This window comes from Danio rerio, chromosome 3 (genome assembly GCF_049306965.1).
Source record: "Danio rerio strain Tuebingen ecotype United States chromosome 3, GRCz12tu, whole genome shotgun sequence".
NCBI classification, from domain to species: Eukaryota; Metazoa; Chordata; class Actinopteri; order Cypriniformes; family Danionidae; genus Danio; species Danio rerio.
Window position 1 is genome coordinate 4,851,707 of NC_133178.1, and position 19,664 is coordinate 4,871,370.

General features: G+C 35.9%; 3 protein-coding genes across 3 annotated transcripts in view; 1 reads left to right on the forward strand and 2 right to left on the reverse strand.

Annotated features, from left to right (window-relative positions):
• The window catches only part of LOC141381111 (zinc-binding protein A33-like), a 397,850-nt gene that overhangs the window by 251,899 nt on the left and 126,287 nt on the right, over nucleotides 1–19,664 (forward strand). The window lies entirely within an intron of this gene.
• On the reverse strand, nucleotides 342–7,153 carry LOC103910200 (sterile alpha motif domain-containing protein 9-like). The gene is made up of 4 exons (XM_068218626.2): nucleotides 7,096–7,153; nucleotides 6,129–6,181; nucleotides 5,050–5,103; nucleotides 342–4,918 (listed from the first exon to the last, which is right to left on the reverse strand). The coding sequence occupies exons 3-4, from the start codon at nucleotides 5,071–5,073 to the stop codon at nucleotides 437–439; spliced, it is 4,506 nt and encodes a 1,501-aa protein (XP_068074727.2). The 5' UTR covers nucleotides 5,074–5,103; nucleotides 6,129–6,181; nucleotides 7,096–7,153; the 3' UTR covers nucleotides 342–436.
• Nucleotides 9,039–19,664, reverse strand: part of LOC101882579 (sterile alpha motif domain-containing protein 9) — a 39,199-nt gene continuing 28,573 nt past the window's right edge. Inside the window, exons 4-6 of the mRNA XM_009299111.5 lie at nucleotides 16,542–16,631; nucleotides 14,624–14,663; nucleotides 9,039–14,387 (exon numbers count right to left, since the gene is read on the reverse strand). Coding sequence (XP_009297386.1) covers nucleotides 9,948–14,387; nucleotides 14,624–14,663; nucleotides 16,542–16,546 — 4,485 coding nt within the window. The 5' untranslated portion in view covers nucleotides 16,547–16,631 and the 3' untranslated portion in view covers nucleotides 9,039–9,947. The remainder of the gene's footprint in view (nucleotides 14,388–14,623; nucleotides 14,664–16,541; nucleotides 16,632–19,664) is intronic.

Consider the following 19,664-nt stretch of genomic DNA (forward strand, 5'->3'; position numbering starts at 1 on the left):
AAAACTGTTTCTGTGTTAACTGGCCTGATCAGCATGGAATGAAATAGTTACGCAAAGAGAAACATTTGGCCTGATAGTGGAAAAGTGGCTTATGTCCTCTAATGTTGTTTATAGGTCTGTTCACCTGTTACATCTGAATATGTAGAAAGTATTAGGGGCGTAACATTTTCTGTTTATTTACATGCGCTTGTCACACATCTGAATTTATGAACTTGATATGTAAACAGCTTCTTTAAGAGAGAATAATACAACTTTCTATCATACATCACACCTACCAAGTAAGTGTAATATTGGCAGTGAAAGTGCAAGCCTGATCAGACTGACCAATACAAACTGTGCTGTACTGAAGTGCTCAGTTAAATGATGGCTCTTTTGAACAATAGTTTTCTCTTAATTTTTTCTCTGTTCAACAGTCAGCTCAGTCAGTTCAAGAACCTTATGACTCAAAGTCAATGTCAAGTGCGACTGGTCCATTCATTGAGAATCCGATAAAGCAATTCACTCTTGTGCCAGATTCTTTATATATCTGGCTTCTGAACATCGGATCAACCATGATGCCAGCAACACTGATAAAGCCATCCCGAATTTCACCAGAAACTCTGTGAAGTTTTTCACTGTCTCTCACTTTTTTCCATATACTTTCATCATCCCATTGAGTTGCGATGTCCTGCTCTGGTGCTAAACAGCGGTTAATATCTCTCTGGGATATCAGGCCAGCATAACCCTCATATTTCCCTAGGTAAAAGTGGACTGCTGCTCTTTTTCCATTAGACACAGGATTCAGTTCATTGAAATATGATGCCTTCATTTGTGACAAAATTGCTGGCAATGCACCATGCCCTTCTTGTGATAACAATAAAATTGTGATGTAGTGCAATGGCAGGATCTCACTGAAAGGTGCGGGCTGTTTGTTTATTTGATTGAGTAATTTAAAAAGGTTTGGGTAAGGCATGATGAACTGAGATTCAGGTTTGATGTTGGCCAGAATTACATTGGCATATATAAAGTTGACCATGTCCATCAAGGGTTGATCCCTTTGTAATCTAGCAATGAAACGATACTGCTGGATGATCTCTTCAAGAGTTGATGCAGAGTTGTCCTGATATAAATGCTCCAGAAGACCTGTGTAGGAATCTCCCTTGTTCTTCTCCAGACATTGGCGTGTCTGCTCAATTTTAGCCATGCTATTTACGTGCTTGTTATTGACTAGCTCACTCCAATTGATCTCACAAAAGAGGGCAGTGTACTGTTGAAAGTACTTGGACATCCTGTGCATTGTCAGTTCTTTTTGTTTGTCTTTCTCTGCAAAAAATGGAACTAAATTGACAAGAAAATTGTCAAGAAAGATAAAATGTTTCTTCATCCTCTCTTTTAGTTGAAGAAGATATCTCTTATGCTTTAGCAATACCGGGATGTATGGCTTAAGTCTGGGATTCTTGCTGGGCAAATCTTCAATGGTAATTTTGCCCATGAGGACTTGACTAAGGCAGTTGTTGCGAGTGTCTTTTACAGCATACAGAGGTGTCTTTTGCAGCATTTCTGTGACTGTAACTGCAGTTTGAAGGTGACTGAGATGGCCAGCAGTGTTGTAAGTTTGGTAATTTTTATAACCCCTGTTAACCCTTCTTTTATCTAATTGATGCTTGGCCTCTTTGTCTGCAGTTTTTTGGGTTTCTTTGCAAGCTTCGGATGCCTTCTGAGCCAATGTAAGATACTCGTCAAGATTTTCTGGCTTGATGGGATTATCTTTGTCTTTGTAAACAGCATGTTTGAGCTCATGCATGCGTACCTGAAACTCTGTATCGCATATGTAGGAGTTCTCTGTTAATTGGCTTTTGGCCTTCTTTGCCCAGTACATGGCTTGAAGAAAGTCCTGTTTCTTAATGTAATAATACCTGGCAAGCAGCTGTGATATGTATGCATCTTTCTTGAGACACTTTTCTGCATTGTGTAGAATAATTTGTTGAGTTCCTGGGGTTTCTTTCATTATATCCTGGATAAGAGGAGAAAACAGAGAGCCTTCAACCTCAGCTGAATACTGCCTTTTCACCAGCATGTTGTGAACATCCTGCCTTAATTTTTGTTTTCCCAGAGTGTACTCGTAAAATAACTCTGTTGTAAGCAGAATGTTAGTGATTTCTGCCTTCGTCACTCCATGAGAAGCTGAAAGCTCCTGCAAGCATTGTTTAGCTATACATGAGTGAATCACTCGCACACCCTCAAAGTTAACTTTGGAATTAACTTTGCATCTCGTCAAAAGATTGGAAAACCTCTCAAATTCATCTTCGACTTTGTATAATCTAATTGCTACTTTTGGTTGCAGACCAAGGAACTCTTCACATGTAGAGACTGACAGCACTGCATTACTGCTGTAGACATGCAAGAGGACAAGAACAGCGAAAAGCTGAGCATGCTTGTGTTCAAAGTTAAAGTCCTTGAGGGTTTTTTTCACAACACTCTGAATATACTCAGAGGAGAAGTTGGTCATCAGAATCATGAACCCATAAAATGTTTTTGTGTTCATTTTGGTTTTCCTAAACTCCTTCAGCTTTTCCTCAAACAGTTCCTGTTCCTTTTTAGATAGTGTGTTTCCAATGAATACTGAATTATCAGTTCGATCTGTCAGTTCATGGGTTTCGACTCTCATGCAGTTGACAATTATCACTTGTGGAGACTTTGAAGAAATATTTTGCTTTTGACATTCCTCCTCAATTTGAAGTTTGAGTTTTTTGACATCAGAAATATCCTGGAAATCATCGATCAAGAGCAAAACTGGAAGTCGTTTGGGTTGCTCATTTGTCTCATATGTTAGTAGCTGCACTACCTGTTCTGCTGCCGCAGTGTAATCACCTGTTGAGTCCTTCAGCACTGCACAACGAAATTGTTTCTTGAGTGTCCACAGAACATGCATGGCCAGTGTAGTCCCACCACAGCCTGGAAGATGGAAGATGTTGAAAAACTCACACACTGTTTTTTGGCTGCATATGTCTGGAATAATAGTGTTGACAATGTAGTCAAACTTGTCTCGTTTGATGAACGGCATCGAGCCGGGCTGTTCTGAGAAGTAGAAGTTCCACCAAGACACTTTCCCTCCCTTATAAAAGATCTTTTCGTGATGTTGTTTGTCCTCATTACCTCCTTCACACTGGTTCACACAAAGAATACTCAGCATTTCTAAGGATTCCTCTATTTTCTTAGAGAGCACAACATTACTGCCCCCACCACAAGGCAGAAATCGGCTGGATTTGCGGTTTTCTGACCACAGGCTGAGCACGGTGCCATTGACTTCAGCAAAGCTCAGCTCATAAATACATCTCTTAGAGATGTCAGCTACATCAATGAGATCTTTCCAGTAGGTGTATGATGTTTTATTGTCAGTGATGCATAAGATTTGGTTCTCTCCCTTGAGCTCCTGTAAAAAGAATTTCAAGGTCTCAAGTAAAGGGTCTTTCCGATCATTCACCTGATTTAACAGCAGGAATACGGTAAGAAATTTCTTGTGAGGCAGCACGTCCCTTCTACACAGGAAAGAAATGACATCATGCACTGAGGATCCCTTCTCAATTAACCACTTATCAGCATCAGATGGGCTTTCATTATTAATTCCTCCATTACAGAAAACCCAACTTGTATTCTTGGTAAGTTTTAGCTTGTCTGCTATGTCCTCAACTGCACCTGTTATTTTATATTGAGTCGGTGAGTGAACGTTGGTTTTTCTCTCTTCAAACAGCTTATTTAAGCCATGTTCAGCAGATTCTGGATCAAAATCCAAAACAGCCACTAGATCCATGTGAAGAAGGAAGCGCAGGTTTTCCAGCTGAACTGGATGAGACTTGTTGGCCACCACAATGTACGATTTAAAGTGTGACCTGTCCAAAGATTGTGTCCCTCCTGTTATCATCTCACAGAGTTTAGAGCCTTGGACACTGGTTTTGACAACGGAAAGATGCTTTTCTTCAGCTTCCTTCCTTAGCTGGGATAAATGTGCCATGTTAGCAAGATAGTTCTCAACCTCCTTTAAGGAATCAGATGTAATGATATTCTTACTGCTGCTGCCATCTCTTATGAAGAAAGACTTGCTTTCATTGTTCTTCTTCGGCTCAGACATCTTGTCCTTATTTTTGAGGTTCTTGTTATTTTTTTCTAAATCATATGTGTTGAAATGTAGGTCTTGACAGACATTAGATGACGGCTCTATATCCACTTCAATAACATATTTTCCAGAGGACATCATATCAACTTTAAGAACTTCAACAAATCGAGGAGGTTTAATGCACATCTTTGCTATCTGAACATTCTTTTCCCATTTAAAATGTCTTTCAATTGCATGTGACTGTTGTACATCAAAATCATCTGTTTTTGGGATGTTAACACCAAGAATTTGTCCGTGTGGTTTGTCTGCTACTCCAAAGTGAATGGTGCCATTAGTGCGACTGTTCATACAAGCTGCTGCAAATCGAATCACCTCATAAGTGTATTTCTTCATTCTGTCCTCTTCTGTTGTGTTGGTGAAGCCTTTGAATTCATGACAGGGCTGAATGAGATCTATAGGACCAGTTTCGGTAACATCTAGCGTGGTGTTTTCTCTGTACCTGTGAGCTGTATTAAATCTGTTAAATGGGTAAGGCTTCATGCTACAAGACAAACTCGCCATGTCATTCTGCTGTTGAGTCTTTTGTTTCAGAAGATCTACGTTGTGAACAATCAGTTTTATTGCATTCATTGACAGGCTTAGTTGCCTGAAATCAGTCGCCTCCAAGAGGAGAAGAGTAGCCCCATTTATTCTCTCATTATACAAAAGGTCTGCATCTTCTCTGTCCACATTTATCTCAAGCATCCAAGCTCTCACATGGTATTTATTCCAGTCTTTGATGTCTTCTGGATGTTTAGATGAAACAGCTGTCTTGCCTTCATTTTTCTGAAAGAAAATTGATATCTAAATTTATGTGGCATTGAAACTTGATGCCTGCATTTTAAGGATTTACTATGTTATGGGGCATTAAGATGATTAGCATCACATTCAAAAATGGCCTTTCTAGTGCTACTTACCCCAGAATGACTTGAGGTGTCCATAAAGAAGCCAAAGACTCTTCTGAGCTGGTGCTTATGATAAGATAATTAAACATGCATCAAATCAATCATATCAAGTAAATCACAGTTTGTATATATATATATATATATATATATATATATATATATATATATATATATATATACATACATATATATATATATATATATATATATATATATATATATAATATATATATATATATATATATATATATATATATATATATATATACACACACATATACATATACATATACTTTACAAATTACGTGTCTACTTTAAAAAAAAAAAAAAAAAAAAATATATATATATATATATATATATACACACACACACATATACATATATATATATATATATATATATATATATATATATATATATATATATGTATATGTGTGTGTGTGTATATATATATATATATATATATATATATATATATATATATATATATATATTTTTATTTTTTTTTTTTTTTTTAATTAGACACGTAATTTGTAAAGTTTTATGTCTTCATAAAGTTTTATGTTGTATTCATATTGTGTGTTATCTCCAGAATAAATAAAAAAAGAAAAAAGCTTGTGGCATCAACAGAGCTGTGAAGGGAGCGCTCTTTTGCGGTCTCACATTCACATGCAGGCATCTAAACGTGCACAAACACACCGTTTATCTTGACAAAAACTTTCAAAAACCTTTATTGGCTGCTGTGTCTTTAATATGGTGTAAAGATTATGATGTGTCATTGAAACATCAAGGAGGACGCAGCAAAGAAAAGTCACTTATAAATTAAAACTTTATTATTTTATCCAACAGCCTTACATTTAAAAGGGAAGCATAATGGCGATCATACGCAAAAAGACCCCAGCCTATAAGGCTAGATGTTTTCTTTCCCTCATTTGTTTATTTATTTGGCGCATGTACTTGAGCTTTGCAACAAGCGCTTTGGAGTGTTTTATGTCAACGTCTGAGTAGATTTATACACTGGGGATAGGGAGCTACTTAATAACTTTCTTTAAAATACAGACTGCACTTGTTACAAGACAACATACATTTACCTGCAATACTGAAGCTCAAGAACTTCCTGTGTTGAACAAATTGTTGTTTGTGCCTAGAGGAGCAGAATTCACAAAGATCATGTAAATAATAAATTTACATTTCATTTAAATCAACACTGCCTGCATTCAAATGAATGGGCGTGTTTGAATGCTGCCTTTGTCTCTATTACACACCTGTCTACACCACATCTTGACCAATTTTAGTGTTACTGTAGAAGCAAGTTTTCTTTATAGTTGCTTTAAATGAAGTGCTTCAAAAATTTACCAGCATAATAGCTCAGTGAGCAGACATAAGACTGTTCTTGTTCCTGTTTTTGCATTAGAAATGAGTAGCAGTGATAGATTGAGGAAACTTGTTGCCCTTTATAAATAAAATACCAATCGGCACTGCAGGCTTTTAAAATTTTCATTAAAATCTGAAGTACTGGGTAATGTGTGATTATAAGTAATCTGGCTCATGTAGTCATATTAAAAAAAAGTAATTAAATAATTTTAGTTAGATTGTAGTGTTCTTTAAATTCATAATTATAATTTAAAAATTATAAAATTAATTTAATTATAAATTTAAAATAATAAAAGTATTTAAAATAAATCATAATCTGTTAACTGCCGCATTTCTTTTTGTGTATGACATACCTAAAATATTCACAATTACCGTAAGTTATTTTAAACGTGTTAAGTCATCCATCTTTGATGTTTCATTCTAGAAATTCTACTTTGCGCCATATAGTTAATCCTTTATATTCATAATTTAAAATGACCATGGAAATGTCCTAGGGGTATAAAGACCATGTCATTGCTATTTTCATATTTTTGTTTTCTTAATGTAAAGTTATCTTCCCTAGATTGTCTATCTGCCCACTGTTTAGATCTTAAATAACCCAATCATAAAATCACTTACAAATCTAGCATATGAGATATCATCGTTATGTTCAGCTCTTTTGTGGAATAGTTACTGTGATCTTACCTCACTCAGAGACACATTAGGAAAGCTCCCTCTTGTAGTGGTGATAACAGCAGTGCAGTGATGCACTGATCTGAATTATCCACAAACATATTTCATCCTGTTGCCTGACTCCACCCTCTGTTGCCTCCACCTGAATATGTGTACTAGGAAGTGGACTCCGCACTGCCCCATGTATGATGTTAGTAGTTAGTAGACTAAAATAATTTGTAATATTTGCTCCTGTACCCTGTTTTAAAGTGGTAATTCACCTACAGATTAATTTTTACTCCTCCTCAAGTGGTACCAAACTTATTTGAGTTTCTTTCTTCTGTTGAACACAAAAGAAGATATTTTGATGAAAGCTGGAAACCTGTTACCATTGACTTCCACAGTATTTGTTTTTCCTACTATGTAAGTCAGTGGTTGTAGTTTTTTTAACTTTAAAAACTTTTTTTAAACTTTTTTTTTTTTACATTTTCTTCAACAGAAGAAAGAAACTCAAAGGTTTAAAAGTGAGTAAATTAAAGATTTGAGGTGAACTATTGCTTGGTGTAAGTCAACACATATTTCGGGTACTTCGGGTACTCAATGCTAAGTAGAGGTATGACTTAAACTTTTTGTCATTGATAACCTTATGTTTTGTAATAGAGAAAAAAAAAAAAGTAGAATGACCTCTCTCCAGTCCTGAAATGTTTTATATACTGCACATAAATGTTTTTGTTTTGATGAAAGATTTTGTATTACTAAGATTTGTAGTTGATCTGAATTACTTTACTTTACTTACTCAACTCTGGGAGTAAGAAATGATTTTATGTAAATATATATATATATATATATATATATATATATATATATATATATATATATATATATATATATATATATATATATATATACACACACATACATACATACATACATGCATACATACATACATACATATATATGCATACATACATACATACATACATACATATATATATACTTACATACATACATACATACATACACACAGACACACACACACACACACACACACACACACACACACACACACACACACACACACACACACACACACACACACACACACACACACACACACACACACACACACACACAGGGCGGGGGGCTAATAATTCTGACTTGTGTGTGTGTGTATATATATAAAGTTGAAAGTGAAGTCAGAATTATTAGCCACCTTGAATTATTTGCCCCCCTGTTTATTCTCTCCCCCAACCCCCCCATCCCCACCCCACCACCATTTTCTGTTTAATAGAGATTTTTTCAACACATTTCTAAACATAATAGTTTTAATAACTCATTTCTAATAATAGATTTATTTGATCTTTTAGCTTAAGGTGACATTTAAAGGCTTAACTTGGTTAATTAGGTTAACTAGGCAGGTTAGGGTAATAAGGCAAGTTATTGTACAACGATGGTTTGTTCCATAGACTATTGAAAAAAAAAAGCTAAAATTGGCTAATAATTTTGACATTAAAATTATTTTTAAAAAAAGTTTTCAACTGCTTTTATTCTAGCTGAAATAAAACAAATAAGACTTTCTCCAGACGAAAAAAATATTATCAGACATACTGTGAAAATGTCCTTGCTCTGTTAAACGTCATTTAGGAAATATAAAAAAAATAAAAATAAAATTCAAAGGAGAGCTAATAATTCTGACTTCAACTATATATATTTATATATCCCAGAGATGGGTTGCGGCTGGAAGGGCATCCGCTGCGTAAAAACTTGCTGGATAAGTTGGCGGTTCGTTCCGCTGTGGCGACCCCGGATTAATAAAGCGACTAAGCCGACAAGAAAATGAATGAATGAATATATATATTTTTTTTTATTTTTTTTTTTATTATATATATATATATGATTATGAAATGCAATTGTATATCAGACACATACCTGGCATGTCTAGATGCAGAAGAATGAGTGTCAGTCAGAAAAAAAACTGATAAGAAATATATTTATTCGGTAACCTTTAACTTAAATACATTATGTCTTTCAACCACAAGGGCATAGATATATTCTGCTTGTTAACAGGGATTTATGACTTTTTTTGTTACACATATTACAGAAAAACAATGTACAGAAGTAAATAGAAAAAACAAGGGCAAAATGTTGCTTAAACATTATTCCCGAACAAATGGATAAACAGCAAAATACCAGTACCTCTTCTATTCATTACATATCCAAAGACCAAAAACACTGCCAAACAACTCAAAATACATGTAAAACACTTGTAAAAACCCAAACAAACAGTAGAAAACCCAGTTTAAGTGAAGTACAGCACAAAAGTCTCTCTTGAATTCAATGTTTTACTGGCAGTGACCAGTGTCTTAGTCACATCTCATGCAAATGCTAATATTGACCTTATTCTGCAATGCAGAAGTGCGCTTGTTTCGGTGATCGGTTTAGAACTTCCGACAAACAAGTGTGTTCATGACAATACAAAAAACTAAAAGTTATGCAATTACAAAATATCAGTTTGCAACATCAAGCTGCATAACAAGGTGTTTTTACAATTAAAACTTATGGAAGTGAATGAGACCATTAGTCTCAAGCCAATAGGGTTCCAAAGGCTCATCCTGCTCATATGGGAAGCATAAGGTTCACATCAAATCTGACATTTCTGCTAAAACAAAGCTTGCAAGCTTGCAATGTCAGTGATTAAACATTGCTTTATATTGGTATGTACAAGATATAAAAACGAGGCAAACTAAAATAACATGTCAAAACAATTAGAGACCTTTCAGTCCATGAGTCCCTTTGAGTTTTAATTGTATTAATGGAAATTAAGAAAGTTTAGTCTTTGTAGATATATTTGTAGATCTGTAGATCATTCTGTTGATTCTTATGAATTACAATATGTCAAGTGCCACTGGTCCATTCATTGAGAATCCAATGAAGAATGTCACACGGGCTCCAGATCCTTTGCGTAACTGAGTTACAAACATTGGATCAACATAAACCTTCACATCGGCAACCCAGATCAAATTGTTGCGAATTTCACCTGAAATTCTTTGAAGCTTCTTACTGTTTCTTACTGTCTTCCATATTTTTTCATTGTCCCACTGAGTTAAGATGTCCTCCCCTGGTCCTAAACAGCGGTTAATATCCCTATAGGAAAGTAGTCCACCATAACCTCTATCCTTTCCTAAGTAAAAGTGGACCGCTGCTCTCTTTCCATTAGATAGAGGTTTCAGCTCCTTTGAATATGATGCCTTCATTTGTGAGACAAATGTTGGCAAGTCACGGTGGGCTTCTTGCCATAATAACACAATTGAGATGTAGTACAATGGCAGAATCTCACTGAATGATCTTGGCCAAGTGATTAAATTCAGGAGCAATTTACGAAGGTCTTGGTAGGGCATGATGTACTGAGATTTAGGTTTGATGTTGGCTAGAATTACATTGGCATAAATAAAGTTGATAGTATCCATTACTTCTCTGTCCTCTGTTTTGGGATCCAGAAAGAAACGATACTGCTGGATGATCTCTTCAAGAGTTGATGAAGAATTTTCCTCATACAAGTATTCCAGAAGGCCAGTATATGTATCACCCCTGTTCTTCTCCAGACATTCATGAATCTGAGCTATTTTATTTGGTCGGTTCATAAACTCTTTGTTACGTAGCTCACTCCAATTGATTTTACAGAAGACTTCAGTATACTGTTGAAAATATTTGCAAACCTTGTGCTTGATTGCCTCTTTTTGTTTGTCTTTCCCGGCAAAAAAGGGAACCAAGTTGACAAAAAAGGTCTCAAGAAAAACAAAATCTTGCTTCATCATTGCTTTATGTTGAGTTAGAAAGTCGACATGCCTCCCCAGTACTTGGTAATATGGCTCACTCTCTGCATCAGTCGACTGTTTTGTGTTTGATCCCGCTAGCTCTGACTGTGATTTATACGGTGGTGTCTTTTGCAGGATTTCTATGACTGTAGCTGCAACTTGAAGTTCACAGAAATGGCCAGCAGTGTTGTAGGTAGTATAATCCTTTTGTCTTTGCAGTCGAGTAATGGCTTCTTTGTTTGCTGTTTGTTGTGTTTCTTTGCAAGCTTCTGTTGCCGTCTTAGCCAATGTAAGATATCTATCAAGACTGTTTGGGCTGATGGGATCATCTTTATCTTCGCGAAAAGCACATTTCAGCTCATTCACATATACCTGTGATACTGTATCACACATGTATGAGTTCTCCCCTGAAAGGTCTTTGGCTTTCTTTGCCCAATCCTTGGCCATACTAAAGTCTTGTTTCTTAATGTAATAGTACCTGGCGAGAAGCTGGGGTATTGCTACATCTTTTCTATAGCACTTTACTGCATTGAGAAGAACAGTTTCTTCCATCCCTGGTGTCTCTTTCATTATATCTTGGATAAGTGGAGAAAAAAGGGAGTCTTCAGCCTCAACTGAATTCTGCCTCCTCACCAACATGCTGTGAACATCCTGCATTAATTTTTGTTTTCCCAGAGTGTACTCGTAAAATAACTCTGTTGTAAGCAGAATGTTAGTGATTTCTGCCTTCGTCACTCCATGAGAAGCTGAAAGCTCCTTCAAGCAGTGTTGAGCTATACTTGAGTGAATCACCCGCACGCCCTCAAAGGAAATTTTATAATCAACCGGGCATTTTTTCAAAAGAGTGGAAAACTTCTTGAACCCATTTTCCACATTGCAGGATGTAGAGTCTGCTTTCGTTTCCAAACCAAGGAACTCTTCACATGTAGAGACTGACAGCACTGCATTCTTGCAGTAGACATGCAAGAGGACAAGAACTGCAAAAAGCTGAGCATGCTTGTGTTGGAGATTGAATCCAATGAGGGTGCTTTTTACAACACCCTGTATATACGTGGAAGAATAGTTGGACTTTAGAATCATGAATCCATAAAACGTTTTAGTGTTTCTGTTGGTCTTCTCAATCTCCTTTAGCTTTTCTTCAAACAGTTTCTGTTCCTTTTCAGATAAATTGTTTTCAATGAAAACTGTATCATCAGTTTGTTCGAAGGATTCAACTCTCATGCAGTTGACAATAACCACTTGAGGAGACTTTGAATAAATTTTTTGCCTCTGACATTCCTCCTCAATTTGAAGTTGGAATTTTTTGACATCAGATATATCTTGGAAGTCATCGATCATGAGCAAAACTGGAAGTCGTTTGGGTTCCTCATCTTTCTTATATGTTAGTAGCTGCACTACCTGTTCTGCTGCCGCAGTGTAATCATTTGTTGAGTCCTGCAACACAGCACAACGAAATTTATTCTTGAGTGTCCAGAGAACATGCATGGCCAGTGTAGTGGCACCACAGCCTGGAAGATGGAAGATGTTGAAAAATGCACAAGATCTTTCTAAATTGCATATATCTGGAATAATAGTGTTGATAATGTAGTCAAACTTGTCTCGTTTGATGAACGGCATTGAGCCGGGCTGTTCTGAGAAGTAGAAGTTCCACCAAGACACTTTCCCTCCCTTATAAAAGATTTCTTCATGATGTTGTTTGTCCTCATTTCCTCCTTCACACTGGTTCAAACAAAGAATACTCAGCATATCAAATGAGTCCTCATGTTCCAGCAAAACCTTACTAACACTAAAACCAGGCAGAAACCGTTTTGATTTGCGGTTCTCTGACCACAAACTAAGGATCGTGCCATTGACCTCAGCAAAACTAAGTTCATAAATGCATCTCCTAGAGATGTCAACTCTATAGCGGCCCTGAATGAGATCCTTCCAGTAGGTGTATGATGTTGCATTGTCACTGATGCATAAGATTTGGTTTCTTCCTTTAAGCTCCTGTAAAAACATATTGAAGGTCTCAAGCAAAGGGCCATTGGCATCACTTTCCTGATTTAATAGCAAGAATATGACAAGAAACTTTTTATGATGCAGCACATCTTTTCGGCACAGGAAAGAAACAACATCACGCACAGAGGATCCTTTTTCAGTCAACCAGTTATCAGCATCAGAGGGGCTTTCATTTTTAATTCCTCCATTACAAAAAACCCAACTTGTATTCTTGGTAAGTTTTAGCTTGTCTGCTATGTCCTCAACTACTCCTGTGAGTTTATACTCAGTTGGTAAATGATGATTTATTTTTTTCTTTTCAAATAATGTATTCAAGCCATGTTCAGCAGATTCTGGATCAAAATCCAAAACAGCCAGTAGGTCCATGTAAAGAAGGAAACTGAAGTTTTCCAGCTGAACTGGATGAGACTTGTTGGCCACCACAATGTACGATTCAAAGTGTGACCTGTCCAAAGATTGTGTCCCTCCTGTTATCATCTCACAGAGTTTAGAGCCTTGGACACTGGTTTTGACAACGGAAAGATGCTTTTCTTCAGCTTCCTTCCTTAGCTGGGATAAATGTTCCATGTTAGCAAGATATTTCTCATACTCCTTTGAGGAATCAGATGTTATGATATTCTTACTGCTGCTGCCATCTCTTATAAAGAAAGACTTGCTTTCATTTTTTTTCTTGCCTGTTGCTTTGGGCTCAGGCATCTTGTTTTTATTTTTGAGTTCTTGTTCCTCTTGGCTTTTTTCGACTTCATATGTGTTGAAATAAAGGTCTTGACAGACATTATAGGATGGCTCTATATCCACTTCAATAACACTTTTTCCAGAGGACATCATGTCAGCTCTGAGAACTTCAACAAATCGAGGAGGTTTAATGCACATCTTTGCTACCTGAACATTCTTTTCCAATTTAAAATGTTTTTCAATTGCATGTTTCCGTTGATTATCAAACTCATCTGTTTTTGGGATGTCAACTCCAAGAATTTGTCCGTGTGGATCGTCTGAAACTCCAAAGTGAATGGTGCCATTTGTGCGGCTGTTCATACAAGCTGCTGCAAATCGAATGAGTTCAAAAGTGTATTTTTGCCTTCTGTGCTTTTCTGTTGTGTTGGTGAAGCCTTTGAATTCATGACAGGGTTGAATAAGGTCTTTAGTACCAGTTTCAGTTACATCTAGAGTAGTGTTTTCTCTGTACCTGTGAGCTTCATTAAATCTATTAAAAGGGTAAGGCTTCAAGCTACTAGTATGAGTGACCACATTATTCTGCTGTTGAGTCTTTAGTTTCAGAAGACCTTTATTGTGAACAATCAGTATTATTGCATTCATTGACAGGCCTAGTTCCCTGAGATTAGGCTCCTTCAAAAGCAGAAGACAAGCTCCATTAATTTTCTGATTGTAAACAATATTTGCTTCTTCCTTGTCCACTTTTATCTCAATCATCCACTGTCTCACATGATCTGGAGCCCAATCTCTGATATCCACCGGAAGTTCAGATGAACCAGCAATCTCCTCATTATTCTGAAAGGATTAGTAAAACAAGCATATTTTAAATAGCTTTTTGTTTGTGTACATATGCTAATTCATTAAACATACTGATATTAAGTTTCCACAATGCTACATTGAATATTTTAAACTGATCATTTTAGGAAAAGACTAATGGTCATTAATAGTTTAGTGGACAGAAATAATAATGCACTCGTTATGCTATGTAATGACTAAACATGATGAACATAAAAAATCTTAATGCTACTCACTTCTAATTGCCTTGTCGTGTCCATTCTGGAATCAAGTGCCCTTTGGGTAAAAACATTTAAATACGTTATGTAAACAATATGTAATAATATAACACACAGTATATGGGAGACAAGAGATGGTTGTAATAAGGCCAAGTTGAACAACTAAAAATGAAGTAGAAATATATGTGATACAACACATATTTAATGGTATGTTAACCGAATTCCCTATGCAAATAAAGTGGTGTGAAAAAGTGTTTGCCCCTTACTGATTTATTATAATTTTGGATGTTTCACATACCTTAATGTTTCAGATTATAAAACTATTTTAAATATTAGTTAAAGATAATGCAAGTAAACTCTTCATACGGTTTTTAAATGAAGGTTTTTATTATTAAGGGAAAACAAAATACAAAACTACACAGCCCTGTGTGAAAAAAGTGTTTGCCCCCTAAAAGGGAGGATTTTTGGCCCTCTCATCTATGCAGAATTATTGTAATTTAGACACAATGGAGGGTTTTCGAGCATGAACCAAGATTTTAGCGTCATACCACAGCATCTCAATTGGATTCAGGTCAGGACTTTGACTAGGCCAATTCAGTCTTTATTTTGTTTTTGTATTTAGCCGGCAGGTAGTTCTCTGCAACTCTCACATGGTCGCCCACTGAAGCTAAGTAGGGCTGCGCCCGTTCGGTACCTGGATGCAAGACCACATGGGAAAGCTAGGTTGCTGCCGGAAGTGGTGTTAGTGAGGCCAGCAGGGGGCACTCAATCTGCGATCTTGCGATCTGTGTGGGTCCTAACGCCCCAGTATAGTGAGTGTCATCTTTCGGATGAGATGTTAAACCGAGGTCCTGACTTTCTGTGTTCATGAAAAATCCCAGGATGTCCTTGGAAAAAGAGTAGGGGTTTAACCCCGGCATCCTAGACAAATTTGCCCACTGGCCTCTGTCCATCATGGCTTCCTAACATCCCCATATCATAATTGACTTCATCACTCTGTCTCCTCTCCACCAATCAGTTGGGGTGTGGTGTGCGGTCTCGTGCAATATGGCTGCCGTTGCATCATCCAGGATGCTGCACACTGGTGGTGGATGAGGAGGTCTCATGTTATTTTTTACACCACATATAATGAGACTTATGCTGCGTTCACACCAAATCCATGTTTGCCCTTCAGCTATGAAGCTAGAGTCACTGGGCAGACAGAAGCCCTGCCCATCATGCGAATCCGCGTCTGTTCTGAAGTGAATTTGACATGCGAATGAAGCGGGATTTGACGCGCGAATGAAGCGGGGTTTGACACGCGAATGAAGCAAGTAACCTCAAATGTACACGCAGCTATTTATGCGCGAATATCGCGATTTATCCGCGCGTTCCACGTCTGGTGTGAACACAGCATTACACATTTCAAAAAGTTACATTTTGTTTGTCAGTCCACAGAGTATTTTACCCAAAGTCTTCAGGATCATCAAAATATTTTTAGACAAAATGAAGACAAGCCTTTGTTCTTTTTGCTCAGCAGTGGTTTTCATCTTGGAACTTCATTTGCCCAGTCTCTGTCTTATGGTGAAGTCATGAACACTCACCTTAACTGAGGCAAGTGAGGCTTGCAGTTCTTTGGATGTTGTTTTAACAGGATGTTGTTTAACAAACAACATATGTTTTAACACATTTTCACATAGGGCTATGTAGTTTTGTATTTTGTTTTGCCTTCATAAAAATGATGTGTTCACGTGTGTTATCTTTGACATATTTAATTTGTTTGATGATCTGAATCATTAAAGTGTGACAAATGTGCAAAAAAAAATAATTGTAGAAATTTGCATTTCCCACTACTGTAGATATGTGTTAAAAAGTGTTTTAACCACCCTGGTCTGCCCTAGATCATGCCTAATTATGAATATTGACAAAGAACTGAATAAATGCTAATTAGACTTACCACATCAAGGGGCAGATTTCATGAGTAGTTTATGTAGCAACTAGGACTTGTGGTCCTTTCTGGTAAAAACCAGGCATCGCAGCTGTCACACTGGAAAGAAACAAATTCAAACACATTAAACAAAAAAAGGGGGGAATAAATAAAACTTGTGTAACTATATATTATATTGACTGAGTATATATTTTCTTTTTATATATGATATTATAATATATTTAATCATTTATTAGAGGCTTTTATCCATGCAATGACAATACACATAAATAAATCAAAAGAATATGACAAATGCCAATTACTCTGTCAATACACAGAGTATTTTAACATAAATAAGTACAGAAAACAGAAAATAAAAAGTGTAATGTAAAAAAAGATGCATCATAATCAATTAATTGAAAATACATAGACACAAGAAGAAATCAACCAACAAAACCACAAAAATATCAAAGTGCTATGATTACAGATACATAGTACATAGCACAAGGAGTACGTTTTTAGTTTGTTTATTTTTGCCTATGCGTAAAGTAGGCTGATTAGAAAATAGAGAAAGTGGCAGTGCTGATGAAAAAAAGCAGCTTTCAGCAGTTTCTAAAAAAAAATGCTGAAGACATTTCATTCCACCAGCGGGGAAACATCATAGTGAAACAAACTTTCTAAACGACATGGTGATTTAGGAGATAGCACTGTTGCCTCACAGCAAGAAGGTTGCTGGTTCAAGTCACGGCTGACAAATATAATCTTAATCACTAAAACAAAGTGCCCATAATTAATAATGATTTAAGCTCAGATGCTGATTTTTTTCGCGTTCTCCCAACGTATAATTAATGTCAACATACCCATTCTTTAACAGTCAGCAACATCTGAGTTTCAAATTAAGTGAAGTGAGTCTTGTCAAGTAAGGTTTTTACCCATACTCGGAATTTAAACTAAACTAAATTTAAATAAATAAACAATTGTAAAATTTATTAGATACAAGCATAATTTATTACAATGTCACATGGTTCAAAAACACATGTGTCTATTTTATTTTACTCCATTGATTATGGAAGGTCATTTATGGAACAAAATCAATGCCAAAAGTCTTGAATTTAAAAGCTTGTTGAATAGCACAAACTGAACAAAAATAATACAACGTATTAACAAGTTCTTGCATTTTAATGACTTGAATTCCAGGGTTTGTTTTTTTACGTCCTGAAATTTAACATAGCTGTTTATTTAAGCTGTGAATATTTTAATGAAAAATATTTCAAACACGTTTTCATACTTAAAAATTCAACAATTCATATTCAATTTCCAGATTTCACTTACAAAATATTCAACACCCTTTAAAAATACAATGTATAATATTCAAAAGGTAATTTTCAGTTCACTTTATTTCAGTTCAAATATTCGCTTCCATAAATTCAGTGGCTCAAATTCAACTGTTAAAATTCAACATTACTTCTGGGAACTGCAGGAAAAGCAATAGATTGCAGATTGAAGATCTCCAGCTGCTCTAGCTTTCACCAGCAGGTGGAGATGGAATAATGTAAGATTTTTAACCCAGTAAACAGGCGAGGAAAAAGCTAATAAAGGCACAAAAGTAGTATTTAATATTAATATCAATGCCTTGGACATTATAAATGATAAAGTATGAGTAAAATGAGTAAATGAGGTTTTAGTTATCTATTTTTGCCCTTATGTAACGGAAGATAGCTGGTGATCACTTAAACCTCACTCCTTACACATTCTCTATCTTTATTAACTCTTTCTTCCATAGACGTAGAACTATAGCCTATAGTTCATCAACAACACAACTCAGGAGCAAACTAGTTTACTCTGCAGGTTTATATTAGATATCTCACTCACTCACTCTAACAAAAAATGTATGTATAAGAAATATATATATATATATATATATATATATATATATATATATATATGTATATATATACATATATATATATGTATATATGTAAATAGTGTGGGAATAAATAACATAATACTTTAAATAATAGAATACTTTCCAGTTGCTTTGAAATAACCACGTAGACAAGACTTTGAAAAAAACTATTTTATTGGATAACTTTATCCTAACAGAAACACATTTAGCAGTAAAATAACAATGAAAATGTAAATTCCTTATTGACATGGTACACTGGCCTTTAATGAAGAAAAAAGACAACATAATAAATAAGAATGTAGATAAATCGATTGATGAGTAAATGAAATAGGAACAACAAACAATGTAACTGACGTAAAATGTGGAACTGGCAATGTACAGACTCCAAGTCAAATTAGGCATTTCCAAGTTTTAAGTTTGGTCCTGAAGAGTTAAATTTCAACCTTGTTTCTACAGTGCGGTAAAATTCAGTACATTACATTCCGGTAGTCATTTCTGTTTCCACTGTCAGAAGTACCAATATACCAAACTGTACCGTACCACTTTTAGAGTCCCTTTTATACTGTAAGGGTAACTACCACAACAGTACAGTACTAAATGTGGAGATAGACTTGCTGCTGAAAGCCAATTGGTTTACAGAGAATTGTCACTTGAAAAATTTCACTGTAATAATAAAATAAAACTATGCGCAGCAATGAATTATCGTCGACCCAAGCTAATCATCTTATAACAAACAGCAACATGCCAAGAAAAAACAAACAGGATCTTCTGTATTGCTGCTTTTCCACTATCATGCCAAATTGTTCCGAGAACAGTAAGATACAGTTACCGTTGTGTTTCCACATGAGCCTGGAATGGCGAGCATGATTATAAACTGCAATATCACATCTGAAACACTAGATGGCATTGGGGTTTCTATGTTCCTCTATGTCAAGTTTCTTTGCAGGTGTTTTGTTTATGCAGGAAATACCTGTAATGCTACCTTAATGTACAAGTAGCTAAAACTCACTCATTTAGAGGCGGGAACCAACGGATGTTCAACAAATTTAATCATAAGGTAAACAAAAATCTATACGGAGCTCCTCCACAGAATTTGACGCTCACTCCAACAGGTTGCTCCTCTCCTAAACTTCTCGGCCACACCCACACTTGTCAAATTTAACAAGTGACCAATCACAGAGCTTGCGCTGTGCATCATTGCGATGGGTAGTTAAATTTTTTTTGAGAGCTAGGTGCACATTAGCGTC

What these genes read in the sequence shown, in the direction of transcription:
- LOC103910200 (XM_068218626.2), bottom strand. Translation starts at nt 5,073, where the DNA reads ATGGACACCTCAAGTCATTCTGGG. An exon ending in ACACCTCAAGTCATTCTGGG is followed by an intron (nt 4,919 to 5,049) that starts GTAAGTAGCACT and finishes ATTTTCTTTCAG; the next exon opens with AAAAATGAAGGCAAGACAGC.